Raw genomic sequence first — 21,782 nt, 5'->3', positions numbered from 1 at the left:
CCTAAAATAATGTATGCCAGCTTACCTAGTAGGTAGCTTAGTGAGAACAATATTCTGCAAATTGGTGTTTTAGAGGACTACACCTACTAGCACTACTTGATTATCTTGCAAACCAGAATTTTTCAAGTCCCACTAGATTCTGAAAAACTTGGTAGTGGGGACAGCAAATAATTCATAAATATCAAATGATGAAGTAAATTATTAAAAGCTAAAAAATGTTAAACCCAAAATTATTAAAACTACAATAAAAATTAAATGATACCAATTTAAATAATTCATTAATATTTACTTTATTTAATTCATTAAACCCCAAATTTTTCCTCCAAATTAAAGTCTTTCCAACTACAGATTTTCCAGAACCCAATGGGAATATAAACCACCATTTTGCGAGAGTTAACACATTTTTAATGGTTTTACAGTAGGCTATTTTTATCATCACTGGCCTAACTGGTCACAACCCTTCACTTAAGTTATATGACTTAGAAGAGTGTTGATAAAACAACACTAACACACACCCTTTTACACAACAGACTGCAACGTAAAATAACAAAAACATACCACACACAAATCTCACCTTTTCCAAGGCCCATAATTCAAACAGATATTAACATTCATCGAGAAAAATGTGTGACGCACCATGAATTCATTGAAATATTAAAATATGCAATATCACACAATTATTGGCCTCTAAAATGTTATAAACCACAATCTATTACCAATTCAATTAGCCTCAATAAGGACAAAATGAAATTTATATTTTCTACAATGTATAATTTTGATGGTCTTAGCTCCACGAGTATGGCGGGCAGCGGGTAGACGTGTATAAGTTCGCTCCTGCTTTCTATAGCTCCTGCAGGTGTAATTTTCGGTGTATATCTGTGTAACTTGCGTTAGCAATAGGGAAGCTGTCGTGGTGTTGAACTGCATAAAAAAGAATTGTCTAGTTCAAGCACAATAACCGTATTTTAAAATAATTTGCGTTTGTCTTTGTGCGTATCGTTTAGAACAGTGCCATGGCTGCCAAACAAGTTGAGATGCGCCAGCTTGAGCATTTAGTGCAAGAACGCGTCAAGGACCTACTTTGCTCGAAGGACATTGTGAGTGCTATTGTTGAGGCTGTAACCTCCGCTGTCTCTGAGGCTGTTATGCGTGAACTAAAGGACACGATATCCTTCAACGTAGAAGAAACAAGCAAACTGCGAGGCGAAATTCAGAAGATGGAAGGGTCGTTGAAGAATGCAAAGCGTGACCTGTTCCTGGCCCAGGACGAGCTGGAGCAGTACCAGCGGCGATCCAGTCTGCGAGTGTTTGGTGTGGCGGAGCACGACCGAGAGAACACTGACGCCCTGGTTCTGGACGTGGTTCACAACAGGCTGCAGCTCCCGCACATCACCGTCGATGACATCGACCGCAGCCATCGGGTCGGTGCAAAGAAGAATGGTAAACCTCGTCCTATAATTGTAAAATTCGTCTCATATCGACGGCGTAGTGAGGTGTTTCGTGCGAAGCGTCAGCTCGCGAAAACAGGAATCACCATACGCGAGGACCTGACCTCGGAGCGCCTCGCCCTGCTGAATGCTGCTGTTGCGAAGTACGGTCTGAAAAATGTGTGGACTGCCGACTGCAAAGTGGTTGTCAACACTGGAACACGCCGGCTTTACATTACAAAATCAGAGGAACTACAGATTGCGGAGTGAAATTCACTTCCCCACAACATTAAATAATATCTTTAACATACTTCATAAGTTTGTGTATCTTAGTTCTAATTTTTGTTATGTGGATCATGTATTTTCTCCTTTTGTTTTTTGCGTGTGCTTGTGTGTGTGACCTGTCGTGGAAGTCTATGCGTGGGGTGTTCATGGTGAGTAGTTGGTTTCATATTGAACTTCTAGTGTCATGTCAGCAGCATTAGATTCACCCGTAACCTTGTCCGCCTGGTCTCGTACCCTTGGTCGCATAGAGCCTCTTTCCCCGGAGACGTCTACCGTCCCTTGGCCGTCCCCTGCTGTGACCCCTTTCCCTACTACCCCTCGGCAGCCCACGCTTTCTACCAGCGGTCAACTCAGGCTCCAAGCGAACCGTTTCCCGCGCGCTTTACACGTTAGTCACGTTAACGCACAGTCCCTCCTTGGACACATCGACGAGTTCCGAGATATTTTCTCCTCTTTGTCATTCCACGCTATTCTAGTGTCTGAGACATGGCTAGTCCCATCCCTTGCAGATAGCCTTGTCTCTCTCCATGGGTATGAGCTAATTAGAAATGACAGAACTTACAAACGTGGTGGAGGAGTGGCCATATTTGTACGTAATGACATTAAAACTAAAATTGTCTCAACCTCCCTACCCGAGAGTCTGCCTGGGCCCGAGTACCTGTTCCTGGAGGCTATTGTCAACAGCCAGAGAGTGTTGTTAGGAGTAGTTTACAAGCCCCCTAAAATTAACTATGGTGATGAACTTGAAACAGCTATTATGTCAGCTGTCTCGATGTATGAACATGTCATAATTTTGGGTGATTTTAACACTAATATTCTTAATGAAACGAGTCATACGCGCTATCTGAGAAATATGCTCGCTTCTTCTAACCTTAGCATCTGCCAACTTTTGCCTACTCATCATACTGAAAAAACTAGCACGTGGATTGATTTAATCATAGCATCTAACTTAGAAAGAGTTCTGAACCATGGACAACTTGCAGCCCCTGGTCTCTCCCACCATGACCTCATTTTTGTAACATATTCCTTAAAAGTCCCCAAGTTCTCCCCCAGGATCGTAACTTACAGGAGCTTAAGAAACATCAATACTGACAAAGTTATAGATGAGGCTGCAAACGCTCCGTGGCATAACATTCTGTTATGCAGTACTATTGACGGAAAAGTTAACACTTTTAATGAGATAGTTACCTATATTTTTGACCAACATGCTCCTGTCGTTCGTAAGCGTATAACGCGCCCCCCCTCTCCGTGGATGACACCTGTCATCCGTAAATTAATGGCAAAACGAGACCATGCGTTTCGAATTTTCAAAACAGAAAGAAAACACAACTCGTCTCTTAAAGGTGAAATGTTTGAAATTTACAGAAAACTCAGGAACCAGTGTACTCAAGCTGTCAGAACAGCCAAACGAAAACATTTGTACGGTCTCTACGAGTTTCGTTCTGAGCCTATGAAATTGTGGGCTAGTCTTAGAACAGCGGGTATTAACTCATCACAGAAAGATTCTGATCTTAAAAATCATAATTTAACAGCAAACCAGTTAAATTCATTTTTCGTTAGCCAGCATACAGATACGTCAATCCCGTCCACAACCAAATCGTCTGACACATTCGTACCTAACAACTCTGAGTATTCTGAAGATAAGTTTTTCTTCTCTCCTGTGTCATGTCTAGATGTCGCGAAAGCCTTGCGTCGCATCAAAAGTAATGCAGTTGGTAACGACCAAATATCAATTAAAATGCTGGAAATTATTTTACCTTTTGTAGTCCCTGCATTAGAACATATTTTTAACGTATCCCTTACAATAGGTAAATACCCGACAGAGTGGAAGTATTCACACATAAAGCCCATACCAAAAATTAAGTCTCCTGAGACAGCTAAAGATTTTCGCCCTATAAGCATCTTGCCAACTGTCTCCAAAGCCTTTGAACATCTGGTGCACAAACAAACCTATGCTTACCTGTTACAGAGAAATTTTTTAGATACCTTCCAATCAGGATTTAGACCCGGCCACAGTACCACTACTGCCCTCATTAATGTTACTGATAGCATACGTCATGCTATTGATAGGCGTGAAATAACGATCCTAACGTTGCTTGACTTTAGTAAAGCATTTGATTCAGTAGATCACAATCTTATTGTACGAAAAATGTCAATTCAATATAATTTTTCTCATAGTGTTTGTACATGGTTCAATTCCTACCTAGGTGGTCGTTACCAACGTGTCGTTCTCAATACCGAAGTATCCACGTGGCTCCCAATAGTAGCAGGTGTCCCTCAGGGTTCAATTCTTGGGCCACTTTTATTTACTATATTCATAAATGATCTACCTAAATGCTTAAAACATTGCCAATACCACATGTATGCCGATGATGTGCAAATATATATTCACGCAAAAGCAACCAATATCAATCAGTCAATTTGTTCTGTCAATGATGATCTCGATTCTGTCTCTAAGTGGGCAAAAGTTAATAAACTCAGGCTGAATGCAAATAAAACCCAAGCAATATTAATTGGTTCTCCTCAAAAGCTCACTGAATTAATTCCTAACAAATACTGTAACTTAACGCTCCAAGGAGTTGATATTCAGTTCTCTAACGTCGTAAGAAATCTGGGAGTCCTGATAAACACAACCTTAACCTGGAGGGAGCAGATAATGCAAATTTGTAAGAAGGTACATTTTTCCCTTCACTGCTTACGACGGTTAAAAAATTTGCTTCCACTTAGTATTAAAACCATGCTTGTTCAAACATTAATTATGCCCCACTTTGATTACTGCGATGTCCTCTTTCCTGATCTAACAGATAAACTAGCTAAGCGACTACAGAAGCTCCAAAACTGCTGCGTAAGATACATTTTTAACCTTAAATTACGTGATCATCTAACCCAATACTACCAGCAGTTAAAATGGCTCACTCTCGCACAAAGACGCAAAATGCACATACTTATCCTTGCTTATAAGGTGCTGCAGCAGGTATCACCTCATTATATGTCAGCCGGTATTAATTACCTACATAGTTACCATAGCCATGACACGCGATCCACACGCAACCCAATGCTATCTATCCCAGTGCACTCATCCAAATGTCTGTCGGGATCTTTTGCAACCGTGAGTAGCAGGCTCTGGAATAAATTAGACCAAGCGACAAGGCAAACAAAAAATCTAGCATCCTTTAAGTACAGGCTGAAAAAACATCTTTGTAACAACTGCTTACCATGACCACTTCACTGCTACCCTACTGCTTGATTCTGTGTGTGAATGTGCGAGTGACTGGTTTTAATGTAGTAGCACCTAATGTTTTTTTTCTTTTTTTTTCGGTTTTGATACTTTTTGCTGTATGTTTAATTACTTTCCTTTTTATGTATGTCTATGCTTAGTTTTTAATTACTTTATAATTAGTTATGGTTGAATCTTTTGTAATAGTTAATATTTGAACATTAAGTTAAAATTTTAATTTGTTCTCTTAATGTTTAGTCTATATCATGCTTAGTTTTTAATATTCAAATCTTTGATGTAATTGCAGAAAAGTGGTTAAGTGTAAGAGAAGGCGTACCGCCTTAACTTCGCCACCAATAAAGACGATAAACAAACAAACAAACAAACAATGGGGTCAACATTAAATGTATCAGCATTGAAAATTCTAATCAACAAAACCAATAAGATATTTAATGAAAATATATATAACTATAATTATAACTATTTAAAATGTTGTATATATAAAAACATATTTTGAACTCAAAAGTGAAAAATGCCCAAATTTTTAATAAACACATAAAAGATAAAAATTAATTTATTAATTTCAATAATAACAACACATAATAAAGCATAATTTAGAGATTTAAAAAAAAATTCTTGTAATATTTAAAGGCTGCTTTGGCAAATAACATGGTAATAATTCTAAATGCCAATATAATTTTAGTTTCTTTGATTGATTGATTTGTTAAACTCACAATTGGGTTTACATCTGGTGGCAAGGACTCAGGGTGTCCACAAGGAAAAAATAATTCATACCAACTTAGGTGAGAAAAAAGTACTAGATTTGAAAAAAAAAAGTATTAAATTATAATTTGTTATCGTTTTACTTATTTAGGGAGTTATTATGACATTGCAATGCTCTAACAATTAAAGAATTGAAAATAAACAGTAACTAAAATAACACATGCAAAGATAAAAAATAAAATAAAATTTTTAACTCACCATTTTATCACCAGCATGCATTTGGAGTTGCTGTTACTTAGAAACTATGATGCCCCATGTATTAATCCTGCACTTAACATACTACGCACATGTGATTAGATTTAATGTTTAGAATTTGCAAAAAATTGAAATTTGAAATAATTATGCTTTAAACTTGCATTTAATAAATATTATATTTACACATTTTCCGAGTTCCCACTCACAAAATAAACCACATGAAATATTCATTCATTTTTTTCTAGCAGAGCTTGCTAACTTAATCAGTTCTTCTGAAACAGTAAACTCTGCAGCTGATGTGTACAATTTTTCTTTTACCAAAAGAAGTGCATTTACCAGTGGTATTTTTTTGTTTCTAACTTTATTTTTGTTCAATGTTACTGCTGAAAATAATCTTTCAGTTGCTGCGGATGAATGAGGCAGGCATAGCATGGCTTTAATGAACACTGTTAAAGAAGGGAACATTTGGTCTCCTACCACATTTTTCATTCCAAAAACTGTATTCCAAAAACCCATAAATTCGGTGTCTTTCTTCAGTACGCCTAGAGTCTTCAATAAACGCCATTCCCTATCCAGGTTTTCGTAATTTTTTTCTTCAATAACATTAGGAAAATGTTTGGCTAGTGGCATTATACTGTGATTGTCGTCTGAGTTGCACTTTTCTGGATTCAGCATTTCTAAACCTTTTAGAACAGAGTCGTTAAAATTTATTCGTTTTAAAACTTGGAAGCAAAATTCAACAAAGAATGCCAAACATTTAACTTTCAATTGTGTTGCATCACTTGGTGGAACTATGTTCTTGTCTAATCCCATCAAAAGGGCTTTCACTCTCGCTCCTAGATAAACTTTGCTTATGTCTAAAAACTGGCCGTTGTCAGCTGGATTTTTTTTTTTTTTTTAAATTGGATTATTTAAAACATATTGAGGTTTCATGTAATATTTCATTATCATTATCATTTTTTCTCTCCCACTGATGAAATCAGAACATGAAGACGATATTCAGTAGGCCTACCTTGATAATATAAATTTAAATTAATTACTGTCGGCAGAATAAAAGCCAGGAACTAAAAATATGCCTGAATTAATGAGTTTTGTAGTGCTGTCAAAATGGATTTCGCTATTTCAAATCCTTCTGATCTAGTACGAAAGTACTAACTGTGGACACCCTCCAAGGACTCCCCTTTCACTTCCTTCCCCCCCCCCCCCCCAAACATTTCTTCATCCAGATCATTCCACTCCCTCCCTGTACTCACAAGTAAAATGTGCCTTCCTCTTTCCATTCGCCGCTATACCCTCTGGTTTATCTTGCTTCACTACCATAAGCCACTACTTTCAACATTTAACAGGAATTTGTAAGGGAACACTTTACTATAAGATTTTAAATAAAAATACTTTACAGTGGTAATCTTCATAACACTTAAAATAGCGTAATGTACACCCTACTTAGTGTTATTGTGATACGCGCACGAAATAATATCAACCAATTAAAGTTAAGTAAATAAACCTGCTCAGCTGATCGTAACAAAGCTACTACGTCCTACACTAAAAGCTGTAGTGGTGTTAGGGATTCACAATTTTGTACAACTAATAGTCCGAATATTAAAGGTAACATAAATGTGAAGAACTGTATACTCACTAATCGTCTTGTTCCACGACAATTGCTTCGTCAATTTCGCCACACACATCCATTTCCAAACCACTCACATCGGCCATGTTTCAACCAGATTTTAATTTCAACGAGAGAGAATGGGCCACAAGAAGCAAGTTGGCCAACTCAAAACATTTTCAAAGCCGGTTCGAGAAATATTTTTTCTAGTTTGGGACTTTTTACTCTTAGTATTTGTCCCAGATTGTACAATGGCTGTTGTGATCAAGTGAAACATTGGAGATAGTGGTTTGTAACTGTCAGGTTTTCCAAATAATAATAAATGTTTTATATTTCATTCGAAGTTACATGTTGTTCATACCTAGTTTGATTTCACATGTAGCAACAATGCGCATGTGGCAATTCATACGATAAATGACTCGCGTTAACATGTAAGAATGCAGCCGCATCCCAAGTAGGCGTAGGCTTCGTTTAGAATTGTTTTAGCCTTAATATTATGTAACTTGTCTTGGTGTCAAGGATAAAGCAAAAAAAAAATAGTTGTTTATTGTACAGGACACACGTGATCTAAATTAATTCATATTTACAATGTGTGTGTGTTACAGGGCGTTTGACACGTGAGGATGCAGGGCAGTGGTTTCGCATTGTGTGTACCAACAGCTTTGAAAATAAGACTTCACATTGGCCCTTCAAAGTGATATCAGAAGAAGCTATTTGAAGAAGATGCAAGCAGCTTTCGTGCAAACACGCACAGGAATCGTAGCTAGCAAATAGCATGGGTAATAAAAACAGTTGCTGCGCTTACTCGAGCCCTGCACAAGCTCATAAGGATGTGCCACACTTTGAAGCGTATTCTCCTGAAGGAGAAGAGAGTGTGGGTAATTTGCAGCACATTAGTGAACGAGAACCAGAAGACTGTGATTCAGATCCTTCCCTCCATCCAAAAGCAGGCACAATATTTATGGAAAGATCTAAAGCTTCTTTAGAAAGTAAGTACGTGTTCATATTATTGGTATGAAGTTATTGCCAAAGTCCCTGTACGATGAGGCGATGCTCCTGCCAATTTCCATGCTGATCCTCACTGCTTCCCATGCTGCAATAACACTGCTGGTGCTCTGTCGACAAGCATGATGCAGTTTGCAATCAATAGAAGCAGTGTAATTGTCTCTTTATTATGTTTGGTTAGTAGTTATTGCAGTATGTATTTTACTTTAATTGTATTTCTACACTCATTTGTGAACGTATTGAGAGTTTTTTAATTTAATGGCAGTGTCATTATCATAATTTATTTGCAACTATTTTCTGTGTCTTCGCTCATAAGGTTCTAATCCAGTCTTCCCCATTGCAAGTGTCTTTCAGTAATGTACTAGAAAATAGGTCACTAACAATTGATCAAGACTTTTGGTCTAGCAAACTATTATTTGCAAATTCCTTGCAAATAATTTTTTGAATATGTGAAAATATTAATTTAAGCTACGTAAGTTTAAAAGGTAAATATGTAGTTGAGCGGTATATGCAAAAAAAAAATGTTAAAAATCCGAAAATACCTTTATTAGATGCTCTTCAACTTCCTCTTTTCATTAAAAGTGGCGGAGGTAAGAAATTCCAAATACTTAAGGAGATATCGAATTTTTAAATTTCATCATATGTAGTTCGGCGGTATTTGCGGGAAAAAACGTTAAAAATCCGAAAATACCGTTATTATATGCTCTTCAACGTCCTCTTTTCATTAAAAGTGGCGGAGATAAGAAATTCCAACTACTCCACGCGTCGCTGCCACCCGGCTCGTACGCTGCAGCGTTCATCAAGTCAAGTTCGCTCCCCGGGGGCAGCTAAACAATCAAAGAGCTACTATGCTACTACTTTGTGGCGTTCGCATAACTGCAATAAATATTATTGTGTAGGATTTAGCCATATTTTTGTGGAGAAACATGTTTACTTAATTTAACCCAGTTTTATCACAATTTTCCACTGTTTCTTGTGGAGGAAAAAATTATGTGATATTTGCCTAGACCCCCCTTCTCCCCCATGTGAGCTTGGGTGAGATCGGCTCAACCCTTCAACCATCCCCCCCCCCCCCCTTCCGCTAAATGCTTCGCGTAATTAATGGACGCCCCCTAAAACAGAAGGCTAACTAATATAGAGGTTAGCTAGGATATCATGTGATGAGTGTGGTGGAAGGAATGGGGAAACTAGGACATAGGATATATAGTGAGAGAGCCGCCTAGAAGCAGGATGGAAACTCCAGGAGAATTTTCAGAGAGAGGAGGAGGAGGAGAACAGAGAGGGGTAAACACTCGCTGATTATGAGAATTATCAGTGAGTGGAATAGTTGGGATGAGGAGTATGTTCGCAAGGAATGGGGCACAGTTCAGAAGAATGGTCAAAGGAAATTAGGGTGGACTGCTTGCCACTGGGCATGTACCAAACTACAGCAGAAATCCAAGACTAATAATACGAGTAGTGAGTGTTAAAATGCAGGTTGTAAATGGGTGTGCCTTTTATGCTCGCTCTGCTCCCATTTCGAGAAGCAGGGTGGTGAAGTTTTTCCATTAAAACCAGTTGTGGAGAAGGGAGAATCAAGCATTGGTACACAGCCTTCCCTGTGGCTCCTGATATTATGTTAAACAACATCTTAAATGCTAAGTTATCTTAAATTTCATGTCTTGTTATATTCTGTTGGCTATGGTAATTATAATATATAAAGGTTATCAAATTTTTCTGGTGAAAGTTGGGTATAAATGATCCAAGCTGACCCACCAATAGTTGCAAAGGGGCCATGTAATTTGTTAAAACATTATTGCTGTGTAATAAGCAAACTTGAATACTACAATTTACTATTCCCAAAATAGCTTGTGTTTTATTTAGGTTTCTCTCTTTCTGGCTGGCAAATATATTTATTTTCACTTTTTGTAAAAAAATTGTTATAATTCCAAAATTAATTTGTAAATACATGTTAGATCACTTGCCTAAGAGTCCAAACATTTCATAGCCGTCTGACTTCAACTTTCTGTATATTAAATGGATCCATTACAATAAACTTGTGGTTCTTGAAATTAACAATTTTATATATATATATATATATATATATATATATATATATATATATATATATATATATATATATATATATATATATATATATATATATATAGGAAATTTAAGGTTCCATTACAAATATTAATATTATAATTAATTTGTTTTAAGCATTGTTCCTTGCAGATGATCATATATTAATTATCCTTTTAATACTATTTCTTTATACTGTTAATATCATTGTCTCTGTCCATTGTTTGTTCAGTCCTATATGGATTGTATTTCTATTTGTATTTTTATTGTTGTCTTTGTCTGTTGTGCACATCCATGCAAACTCATTTCAAAAGTTGATGTGTGTATTACAATGTATGAAATATAAATAATATCTATTAATTACTTTATCTACCCATTCAAAGTGTTTATGGTCCTAAGTGTACATTTAAAATGAAATTTCTTTCATAAACAGTTTACTGTTTATGTGGGGGTATTTCAATATAACTAGCATTTATGTTTTTGTTTCCATTTGATTTACTTACTATTTTTTTTTTTTTTTTTTTTTTTTTTTTTATTTATTGCTGTAATTCTTTGTGTAAGTTTGTTCTTCACAAAAAAATAAGTAAGTATAAAGTACTCTATCCTAGATTCTTTTTTAATGCATTATTTTTATTGCAGATGGACTAGTCAGGAAGAAAAGTCAGAATCATGTAAGTAAACTTATGCTCTATAAACAATCTAGGAAGTAATTTTGTTCTTGTTAATCAACCCTTTGGGAGGATGTACATATGGTTATAACTTACTGTTGATAGCATGAAGACTGCTTAGAGTTGTTATTTAAGGCTTTATATTTGACTTTAAATTAATTATATAAATGGGGCTAGTTATGTTTCAAATCACTTACATGATAAAATATTTTTATGTTGGTTATTATCATTATCTACCATCCATAATCTATAAATCATTAGTATTAATATTATTGCTAACAGTATTAATACTTAATTTTATTTTAAGTACCATTATTTATGTACATAGTAAATATATTTTTTTTTTAAATTGTAACTATTTAACTAATCAGCATGTTCTAACTTACTGTCATAATATTCTTAAGGTTGTGAGGTACATCACACCTTTGATTATGTACCTCATATCAAAAGTGTCAATCTTGTGATATTTTAGCCTTTGATTTTCCTACCCTGTATTTGGCAGTAAATGGTTGTTTTTAGTTGACAGTATTAAATCATTTGACTTGTGAAAGTACAATTTCAAATAATATACTACATATTTTATAGTTTGGTGGTATTTAGAAACACACAATTGTAAATTTTGTGTTTTGTCGCAGCTGGTTGACTTGAGGCCGCTGAAGAAAAGTAGCTCCTGCTCGACAATTTATCTGGACGACAGCACGGTGTCTCAGCCAAATCTCAAGAACACTGTGAAGTGTGTTGCTCTAGCCATTTACTACCACATCAAAAACCGAACTTCAGACAGACAAATGTCCATTTTTGACGAAAAACAGCACCCGTTAACGGTAAGGGGTTAAAAATTGCATATTTTAACATTTTAAGTGAATAAAACTAGCTATGTGCATTATATTATTATTATTATTATTATTATTATTATTATTATTATTATTATTATTATTATTATTATTATTGATTTCAAGACTGAATTGGGCACTAGCTCGGTAGCATGCATTCGCCCTACTTTTACTCTCACTCTTCTCCTGAATTGAGCTACACTCCTAGCCATCACCACGTTCCTCGTCCAACAAATTCCATTCCCCTATCATTCTCATCACAATCAAATTTTTTTTTCCTCCTTTCAGTTCTCTTTCTCTCTTTAAAAACTTTACTAGAGTTCTTCCTCCCACTTCGTCTCAACAGCTCTCCCCACCCTCCCATCCAGCTCAACACTTGATACACCCTAACTGGTGTGTCTATCTGCCTTCTGTCCTTGAGCCTCTGGGTGGGTGGGCGAGTGGGTATATTTTAATGTGTATTAAAATTTCGGTGCCTCAAATCTTACAATTATTAGCACTGAATCAAAAGCTCTAAGTAGTGTTTTATTCTACATTATCGTTCCAAATTCAGGACATGTATTGTGTAACCTAGCACTCAAAATTGTCATGATCTGATTTTAGCTGGTCGTACAAATGAAAGGTAAAACTTACCGAAGGTTTGTCAACGTGTGATGTATGTTTTGTTTGCCGTAGAGAGACGGTGTGGCGGATGACTACGACAGTCACAACCCAGAGCATCGTCAGATCTATAAGTTTGTGAGGACGCTTTTCAATGCCGCACAGCTCACCGCTGAGTGTGCCATCATTACGTTAGTGTACTTGGAAAGGTTAGTCTTACAGAAGCTGTGTCAAGTCCCAAAATTTTCCCCTTAAGAACAATGTATTTTATTTCCTGCATATAACGATTCACAAATGGTGCATTTCCTGCTTATTACATTTGTTTTCTAAACTTCGATAACTTTAAAAAAGTTTTAAAAACCTTACCATAGAACTGTGAAGTTTAACATGTTAAAATGTTTAATTTACACTTTACGTACATTTTTGTTACGATCACTGTTATACCATAGATGTAGATTGTTCAGATAGGATTGTATGCAAAAACAAAACGTAAGTGTTCCAGGACAGCACCGTAACTTGTTAGTGCTGGCTAACACTGTGTATGTATTTGATATATCATATACACAGTTACGTTCCTGTAATTCGTTATTTGTATTTTATATCTCACCTTTGAATTGAAAATGTGTTTTTTACTGTCTTTGAACTTATAAAGTAAATGTGATAAAATTAAATGTTGGCGCTTCAAATTTCAGCTAGATACTGTTCTTGGGTTAAATGTGTTTTGCAGATATAATTATGAACAATAGGGCCATATCGGTAAGAATTGAAATAACCAAGGAAATAATTTTTTGTGCATTAACTAATTAACATTCATACTTTCTTGAAGGGTTTTGTGATATTACAAATAGTTTTCTACTGCTTGATAGTGGTGAAGGCAATAAAATAAAGAGGTCTTTAAAAATGTCCATAATTTATGATTGCAAGAGAGGGTACGAGCCATGTAAGTTCTCAAAATGGGTTGGAGATTTAATTCTAGCGTGTTTCTTTAGTGTCTTAAAGCTTTTATGTTTTTTGATCACAATTCATGTGTCATCAAATACCCGTCTTTTTTCCATTAATTAAAAATTTGGGAAACAATCTGTGCATCAACTTTATGTTGATTTAATGATTGAAAGCACAATCAATGTATTGTTATCAAAGTTTGATCGAATATAGTGGTTTTATACTACAGAGTGGCAGTGTTGGTTGCAAAGCACTGTTCAAAATCATAACAGTGCAAACTTTGATTTGTGCAAAATATATTTTATGATCAATTTTACGTGTTATGTGTGGTTGAAATGTGTTTCGATATACATTTGTAATTTAATGCTATCTTGCAAGATTCATTTATGAGACGGAAAAAATGTTTAGTTGGACAGGAAAAAAAGGAAAAGCTCAGGGAAATAGTCTGGAGTAAGAGATTGGGAACCCTGTCTAGCCTCTCGTCTCGTTGATGTCGGCAGGAACTGGGGAAGGTGAAAGGTGCTTATGCGTTTGGTTTTTTCGTCTACAATTTGTACATTTCTGCAGGCTTCTGACGTACGCCGAGGTCGATATCACGCCAGCGACATGGAAAAGAATAATCCTTGGTGCTATACTGCTGGCCTCGAAAGTGTGGGATGACCAGGCTGTGTGGAATGTGGATTACTGCCAGATCTTGAAGGATATCACAGTAGAAGACATGTAAGGAATTTTCAAGTTATTGTTTTGTGTTTGGTATTGTTTTTTTTTTGTTGTTATACTTCTTTAGGCCTGTTATGAAAAAAGATTACAGTGAATTTTTACGATGTGCGCGCACCATACAACGAAATTTTCACAGGATGAAAAAAAGGCTACATACAAATAAAAATTATATATTTGCTTTTATAAATCATATACTTTAGTGATAGAAATTGTGTTTATAAACTTTTTCAAGTGTATTTGTATAAGTAAGTTTATATTCCCATATGTATAACGATGTCAGGTTGCTTGTAAGGTTTCATTTGTCGCTGGCAGGAGTATCGGTGGAAGATTTAGTAGTCTCCAGGCCTTTTTCATGGGTGTTATGTTGAGGTTATGTTCCTGTATGTATAATTTATTTTGGATTATAAATTATTACATTATTATTAAATAATTAAAATTAATAAATTAGATTAAACATTCAGAATGTTTATTGCTTTTCAGTATTAATTTATCTCTATTATTTTATTAAATAAAATAATTAATTTTATTAATATTGAATACTGATTAGGTGTAGTTTAAAAAAAAATATTTGATTGAATTTAGACTTTACTGAAATTGTTTATAGTATCACTCCAATCCTTTTATTATTTTATTTTGATTAATTAGCTGCATGCAAAATTAAAGTTCTTTTTTTTATTAAGCCAAGTAAGTATTACTTCTAACCTGCTTATGTAAGTACATGAACCCATTTTTATATCTTAGCTTTATACCTTAACAGAAAAGTTTCCTACAAGTGGAGGTTTTTAGTATTTTAATGTTGGAAATTTTATAGCTTATTTAAATGCTTTATTCAAAAAAAAACATTGCAATTGAATGTCATCCATTGCACCATGTATGGACTTCTTAAGATCATGTAATAAGTAGGGATGGGTTGAGTACACATTTTTATCGATTCCGATACCAGTACCGATTCCTAAATTTCGATTCTCGATTCCGAGTCATTCCAGTTTTCGATTCCTGGTAATTCTGGTCACATAATTAAAACTACTTAAGAATTGAATGCATTACATAATGATAATAACATGTATAAAGGATAATTATAGACTTAGGATTAAATGTTGAGGTTTTTTTTTTCCAATTACCAGTGAAGAAGCATTTTCACATAAAGTTTGTTTGCTAGTAAGTACTAGGCTGTGCACAAAGAAGTTCAACATTTAGACAAGGTTCTTTAACAGGCGATAACGCCGATAACATAACATCTTTGTTCAAAATGGGTTCAAAGGTAGCACTACTTTTTTCTGTGGTACCTTTTGACTTAGTTGGTGACAGTGCTGTAAACAAAAGTTTGTTTTTCTTCAAAGACTATTTTTTCTGGTAGTAATGTGTGCCGGGATTTCAAATGCTTCATTAAATTGGTTGTAGATTTATAAGTACCGCTCCGTGAAATTTGCGCACTACCATTATTACAAATTGCATATTTGTCATTTTCACTATTGATGCGAAAATGTTCCCAAACTTTAGACATGTTAATACAATATCAGACCATTCGCATCGTAATTTGAAACGACAGTCGGCGAACATTTTTTTACTAACAAACTAGCAAAACACTTGAAAATAGTTTTAGCAAAACAATATTTGTGCCAAATAAATAGCATAAATGCGAAACAATTCACAGTAACCTCAATAGCACGACGGTGAATTACGGCTCACAACTAAACTGGTGACGACACGTGATGTGATCTCGTTTCATAACCGTCACTTTCTTCACAAAAAACAATGGACTTTTCTTAACTGCAAATAAAATTAATAACTCATTTTACAATTTATTTACGTCTAATACATGAGTGAGGAATAATGTTCTTCGATCGTGGAGTTTTAATTAGAGGTTAAACATGCCCGGTAACATTGTTTTTATTTATTTTTATTCGTATAAAATTAATATTTAATAATAATGAGCATTATTATGAATTTTATGCGCATACGGCAGGTAAGATATATTAAAATAAGTAAGTAAAGTTCAGACGAAAATATATTACTACTGTATTTTCTTAACTTAACCGATTCCTAACCTACCTTGCCCTTTTTTAGTACCCGATACTGAGTACCCAAATTTTTTAATAATCGGTGGTATCGAGGATTCGGAGAATCGAATCGACCCATCCCTAGTAATAAGTCATGTTTGGATTATGAATGTGACATGTGTCCATGGTATATTAGTAAACAGATTTCCTTTTTGTTTGGAACAAGTAAGGAACCCAGTTCCAAACTTCATTCTTTTCATTTGTGAACTGGAACAATATTCCATTACTTTTGTATCAGTTCCTCAAGAAAATATACCAATATTTTAAAAATTAATTTTGTTTAATATATTTACCAAAGTAACTTATTGTATTTCGGGAGTACTGCGACTGTACTAGTTACTGTATTGACAACGATGATATGTTTTTAATGTTTTCTGAGTTTGGCACACTTCTCACTTTTTGGCTTAAATCTGGGGTATCTATCTTAAACTTGAGTACTAATTGGTGAAATTCGTTATTAAACTTTGCTTAAGTGTCATAAGCTCAGATTTCCAATTTAGGTAGTAGACATCTTTAACTACCTATGGAAATGTGTCTAAATTTCTGAAAATTCATTTGTTCAATTTGTTCAAGTCTTATGTTAAAAGTTTGTAGTCAAAATGATAATTATGATGATCGCTGTGCTACCCGGCTGGTTAATCATCAGGATAAGCATAGCCTCTAAAGTATGGAATTTGCTTTCCAGGAATGAACTGGAGCGTCAGTTCCTGGAAATGCTGCAGTTCAACATCAACGTCCCGTCTAGCGTGTACGCCAAGTACTACTTCGACCTGCGGACCCTGGCCGAGGCCAACGACCTGTCGTTCCCGAGCGAGCCGCTCAGCAAGGACCGCGCCCAGAAGCTGGAGGCCATGTCGCGAGTGTTTGAGGACAAGATCACGGCCGAGGCCGTGAGGAGCGGACTCAAGAAGTGGTCCAGCGTGGACAACGTGAGCACGGGTGGACCGCGGCGTAGTGTGGCCATCCTCTCTTGAGAGGCGGCGTCCTTCCTGCCCTTTCCGGCGGTGAGGCGCTTTCTCTTTCGTCTCATCTTCATGGACCTTAGGGAAGTTGAACAAAAATTATTTGTATGCATTTCCAAGGTTCAAATTTTACAAAAAAAAATACTGTAGGGAGGGGAACTGGCTAAATAGCTTTGTTTGGGAATGTGTGTGATTATACCAAAGTATACTTGTAAGGATTAGTGCAGATAAAACAAGATAGTATGGCTTATGTTTTGACAAATTTTTCCCATTTCTTAACCTTTTTTTTTTATATATATATTTCACTGAAAGGATTAACTGCATCGTGATTCATGGCAATGGATTAAAAAAAAAATAGTGAGTTACAATCAAATGTATAACATAACTTTTTTGTCATTGTAAAGTCGTAACTGGCAAACAGTGATACGATGAGCAGCTGAATAATATGAGCTTTTTACTTTTAACATTGCTTAGAAGGTTAATTTGATCCAGTTTTCGATAAACTTTGATTGCAGGGTTTTTCTACTGTCTGGATGGTTATGTATGTGAAGTTGTGATGTAGGTATATCATACTGCGTCCAGTATTTCTTAACATTATTGTTTTGTATGTATTGTATTTTATAAACTGCCAGAATATAGCCTTAAGCCCCTGCAGTATGACCAGTAAAACTAACTGCTTCTAATATTTTTAATTTTTTTATAGACTCCAATTACTTAGAAAACTAGGCCATAGACTACATTCTAAGATGTCTTTAACACATTTTATTTACAGAATTTACTGGTATGTATATACCAGGTATGTGATACATATGCTTTAATGACACTTAACACATGGTTCTCTATGACTAAGAATGTTTGAATTGACTTTTGAATGAATCGGCATTGTCAAAACTAAAACTATGTATGTAAAATATTTGATTTTTATATAGTGGCTAATAGAATAATTATATCAAGAGGCCCAAGTACGTAAAAAAAAAAAGGCAGTTTTTGCTTTCATCCATAGTTTTCCTAGAATTTTGTAAATCCAACTTATCAAACAGGTAAAATTTATATGTTTACTGACTATGATATTTTTTGTCACATGTATGTTTTTAAATCTGCTTGACTCATTGGAGAATATGTCCCAAGCCCAAGGAGATGTCTAAATATGTTTTTTGTATCAAATTGTTTTAAAGCTTAAGTTATAAAATCTACTAACAATTTCTTGAGAATGTTTTAGAGTAGGCCTATTTAGGTTAGTTAGGCATTGGCATTTATAGGTAACAGTATGCAGTATGAATATTTCCTTTGAATGAGTCTTGGTGTGGGGAAGATTGATTTTAAACAATTTGTCTATGTCATGTCCATGACATACAGAGAAAACCAGCAATGGAGTATGTCCATAAAATTGTTTTAAATGCAGGATAAATATTGTTTTGTGTTCACTAATTATAGTAATTAAATGCTAGTTTTTTTGTATTTGCAGGTTGTGTCTAAAATAGTAAAAATAGAAATAAAAACATTTAGTGCATATTAAGAATGTGTAGAGGCAGCATAAATGTCAATGAAATAGGTCAGGGAATGCTTCTGTTCATTGTGAGAGTCATCGCAGTGTAAAAAGATGCATACTGGATCCCTGTTATGTTGGATGCCATACCTGTGGTGGTGTTGTATACTGAGCACATGATCAACGGGCAGGTCTCCCGGTTTTTAACTAAACAAAATATAATAATTGAATTATATTAGTACAGTAGGGTCCTGCTAATCAGAACCCTGCTCATTGGACATCCGGTTAATCCGGACTGAATTTAATCACACATGTAGGAAATTGGGCTTTTTACATTAGTTGCATTGTTACTCGTTACCTGGCGATAGATCACTATTCCACTAAAAAAATTAACATTTTTCACGTTTTTTAATCATGTCTCTTCAGCATAACTATTCAATTAAGTTCTAGTAAAAATTTTATTTATGAGGGGGAAGAACATTGATTACTTATAGTTTTGCCCATCCAAAATTTGTACTATGTACTTGCATTTTAAGGCAAATTCCATTTAATTTGGACTTGCTGTGATCAGGACTGAGTGCGGTCCCATCAAGTCTGGATTAGCGAGGCTCCGCTTTAGCATGTATTTATTTTTTTTACTGTTGTTGCGATCAACCAATAATTTAAGTATAGAAACTCTTTGTTGTGCATGTAATCCAGTTATCCAAGCAGAGATCAAAAGTCAGCCAGTGACAGTTTTTTGCTATTCAAACATTGATTTCTTTCCATATTTGGAGGTAAATAATGTAAATATTCCAATTCCACAAGCCCCGCTTGCCTGGGCTTTTTTACATTTCTAATCTTCACAAGTGAACAAGCGCTAAAGTATATGAAAGACTTGCTCATCCAATATCCTATACCTTTATAACTTCTGTTTAAACCTGTATTTTTAAATGTTGATTGTCATACTTGTTGTCATTCTTGACAGAATCGCAGTCTACTGTGCTAACAAAATTAGCAAAAGTTTTTAAAGACATTACAATTTGTTATCGTTCATCATATTATCAACTGCAGACATTCCATTAAATTACATAGGTTCATGCCTAGAAATGCGTGCATGTTAAGAGCTTTTTAAAATTTTAAAGACTAGCATTTTTATAGCACATTTCAGCCCATGTGATTTTTGTAAGTATGACTCTATTTGCACTGCCTCTGATGGTTCTTTTGCATATTTTTCCATCTAATTCAGAACCTTTCCTCATAGTAAATATAAGCTATTTGGCTACACATTATACGAAAAATGTGTTGCTAGCAACATTGCCATTGTTCTAGAACACACATTGCATCAAAATATATTTAGTTTGGTTTTTGCCATCTTGATAACAATTCTTACATTCTTTTAAGTTTTTTTTTTGCAATGGAGGATGCAAAATGGTAAATACACTAGCGTTTGAGTAAAAAAACATAGTTGCAATGAAATATATGTTTAATTTCTTATTAATACATCCAGTTCAATAATTTTAATTAATTTATAACTGTGACTAAACCGAGCCTCTTAGAGAAAATAAGTTTTGCGGTAATTCTGGCTTTTTGCAAACTATTCTAAAATTTCTGTGAATTTTATTAGTGGCAAAATTTAGCATTTTATATATGTTGACAACATTTGACATCTATTCATGCACCCCTGGCATTGTAAGCTTTAGGATTGTTTTACACTTTGTTCTTGGTTCATAAACTATAAAGCATATTTTCTTTTAAAGCAACTTAGTATTGTTTTATTATTGTCTATACTACTGTGAGTTCTAAATGTTCACTAATTTTTTTTTCTCCCGTACTTAAAATTACAGCTATTAGCCACTACAGAAAAATCAAAAGTGTTAATGTTACCTTTTTTTTTATTTACTATTATTTGACCACTGTGGTATTTATTCTATATTATAAAAAATTGTAACTGTTATAACTCTTCTTTTACGTGTATAAAAATATTTTTATCTGTCAGGGGAACGAAACACTATAACTACAATCTTGAAACTACGTTGAAGATTGGACATTGATATTCAGTAATAAACTTCATGTGAGATATTTCATTCCTTAAATACGTGTCATGTATGATTTTATGAATACAAAGGTATAGAATATATTTTAGAATCAAACATGAGTGATTTTCAGTCATAATAAAAATTAAGCAATGTAATTTTTTTACAGTAGTGAGTGGTGATAGGTGTGTATCGTCAATTGCTTTTCAGGATATTATTTTGTGCTTATGACAGCTGTATTAACTTTGTAGGTTTAAAGCTTTAAAAAAACTGGTTTTTATAACTGAGATGATGTATGATTATACTTTAAAACTAAAATTGATCTGAATACCAGGAATTTTTTCTATGTAGAGAATAAAATTATAATAGATAAAATTGTTACCTCTTTTATTTTAGTTTGTAAATATATGCATTTATGTTACATAGTATATGTTCATGATTACCAGTTTTTTTTTTTGTTAATTTTATGTACTATTCAATATTTTTACCCTTGGTATGAATAAAATGTATGCCACATAAAAAATGTAAAATGAAGTTATTCAAACTTACCTATATTCATGTTAGTAATGTTGATTAAATAAGCTTTTCAAAATTGTGGAGAAACATCTTATAAACAAATTACTTAGTTTATTTTTGTTCATAAAAGCTAAGCAAAAGCAAAGTACCATATTCTATGATTTTTTTTTTTTTTTTTTTTTTTTTTTTTTTTTTTTTTTTTTTTTTTTTTTTTTTTTTTTTTTTTTTTTTTTTTTTTTTTTGTAAGTTAATGCATGGTCAAATTTTAAACTATTTGTACCTCAAGAGCAAAATTTGAGCAAAGATTTCTCATTCCTACCTTTCAATATATATACTGTATAGAAGTCGCGAGTGGATAGGATTTACTCTACGTTTTTCAGAAGCGTATGATGAGCAGC

General features: G+C 34.5%; 2 protein-coding genes across 7 annotated transcripts in view; one reads left to right on the top strand and one right to left on the bottom strand.

Annotated features, from left to right (window-relative positions):
* Positions 1-8,006, bottom strand: part of LOC134533576 (dnaJ homolog subfamily C member 7) — a 52,429-nt gene extending 44,423 nt beyond the window's left edge. Inside the window, exon 1 of one of the 4 annotated variants that reach the window (XM_063371109.1) lies at positions 7,544-8,006. In XM_063371109.1, coding sequence (XP_063227179.1) covers positions 7,544-7,620 — 77 coding nt within the window. In that variant the 5' untranslated portion in view covers positions 7,621-8,006. Of the gene's footprint in view, positions 1-1,250; positions 1,378-7,543 lie in introns of those variants that run through there. The other 3 variants (XM_063371108.1, XM_063371110.1, XM_063371112.1) reach the window with 3 other exon arrangements.
* LOC134533627 (cyclin-Y) lies at positions 7,694-21,385 on the top strand. Of its 3 annotated transcripts, none has more exons than XM_063371131.1 (7): positions 7,694-7,801; positions 8,119-8,502; positions 11,222-11,253; positions 11,886-12,074; positions 12,759-12,892; positions 14,193-14,345; positions 17,091-21,385. In XM_063371131.1, exons 2-7 carry the CDS (start codon positions 8,289-8,291, stop codon positions 17,377-17,379), a joined length of 1,011 nt encoding a protein of 336 aa, XP_063227201.1. In that variant the 5' UTR covers positions 7,694-7,801; positions 8,119-8,288; the 3' UTR covers positions 17,380-21,385. The 3 variants fall into 3 exon arrangements, with proteins under 3 accessions (XP_063227201.1, XP_063227193.1, XP_063227210.1); XM_063371123.1 differs by having other exon boundaries at positions 7,755-7,944; XM_063371140.1 differs by lacking the exon at positions 7,694-7,801 and adding an exon at positions 7,808-7,967.
* The last annotated feature ends 397 nt before the right edge of the window (positions 21,386-21,782 follow it).

The sequence above is a fragment of the Bacillus rossius genome, chromosome 1 (genome assembly GCF_032445375.1).
Source record: "Bacillus rossius redtenbacheri isolate Brsri chromosome 1, Brsri_v3, whole genome shotgun sequence".
Lineage (NCBI taxonomy): Eukaryota > Metazoa > Arthropoda > Insecta > Phasmatodea > Bacillidae > Bacillus > Bacillus rossius.
This window is presented reverse-complemented; position numbering and strand designations above follow the sequence as displayed.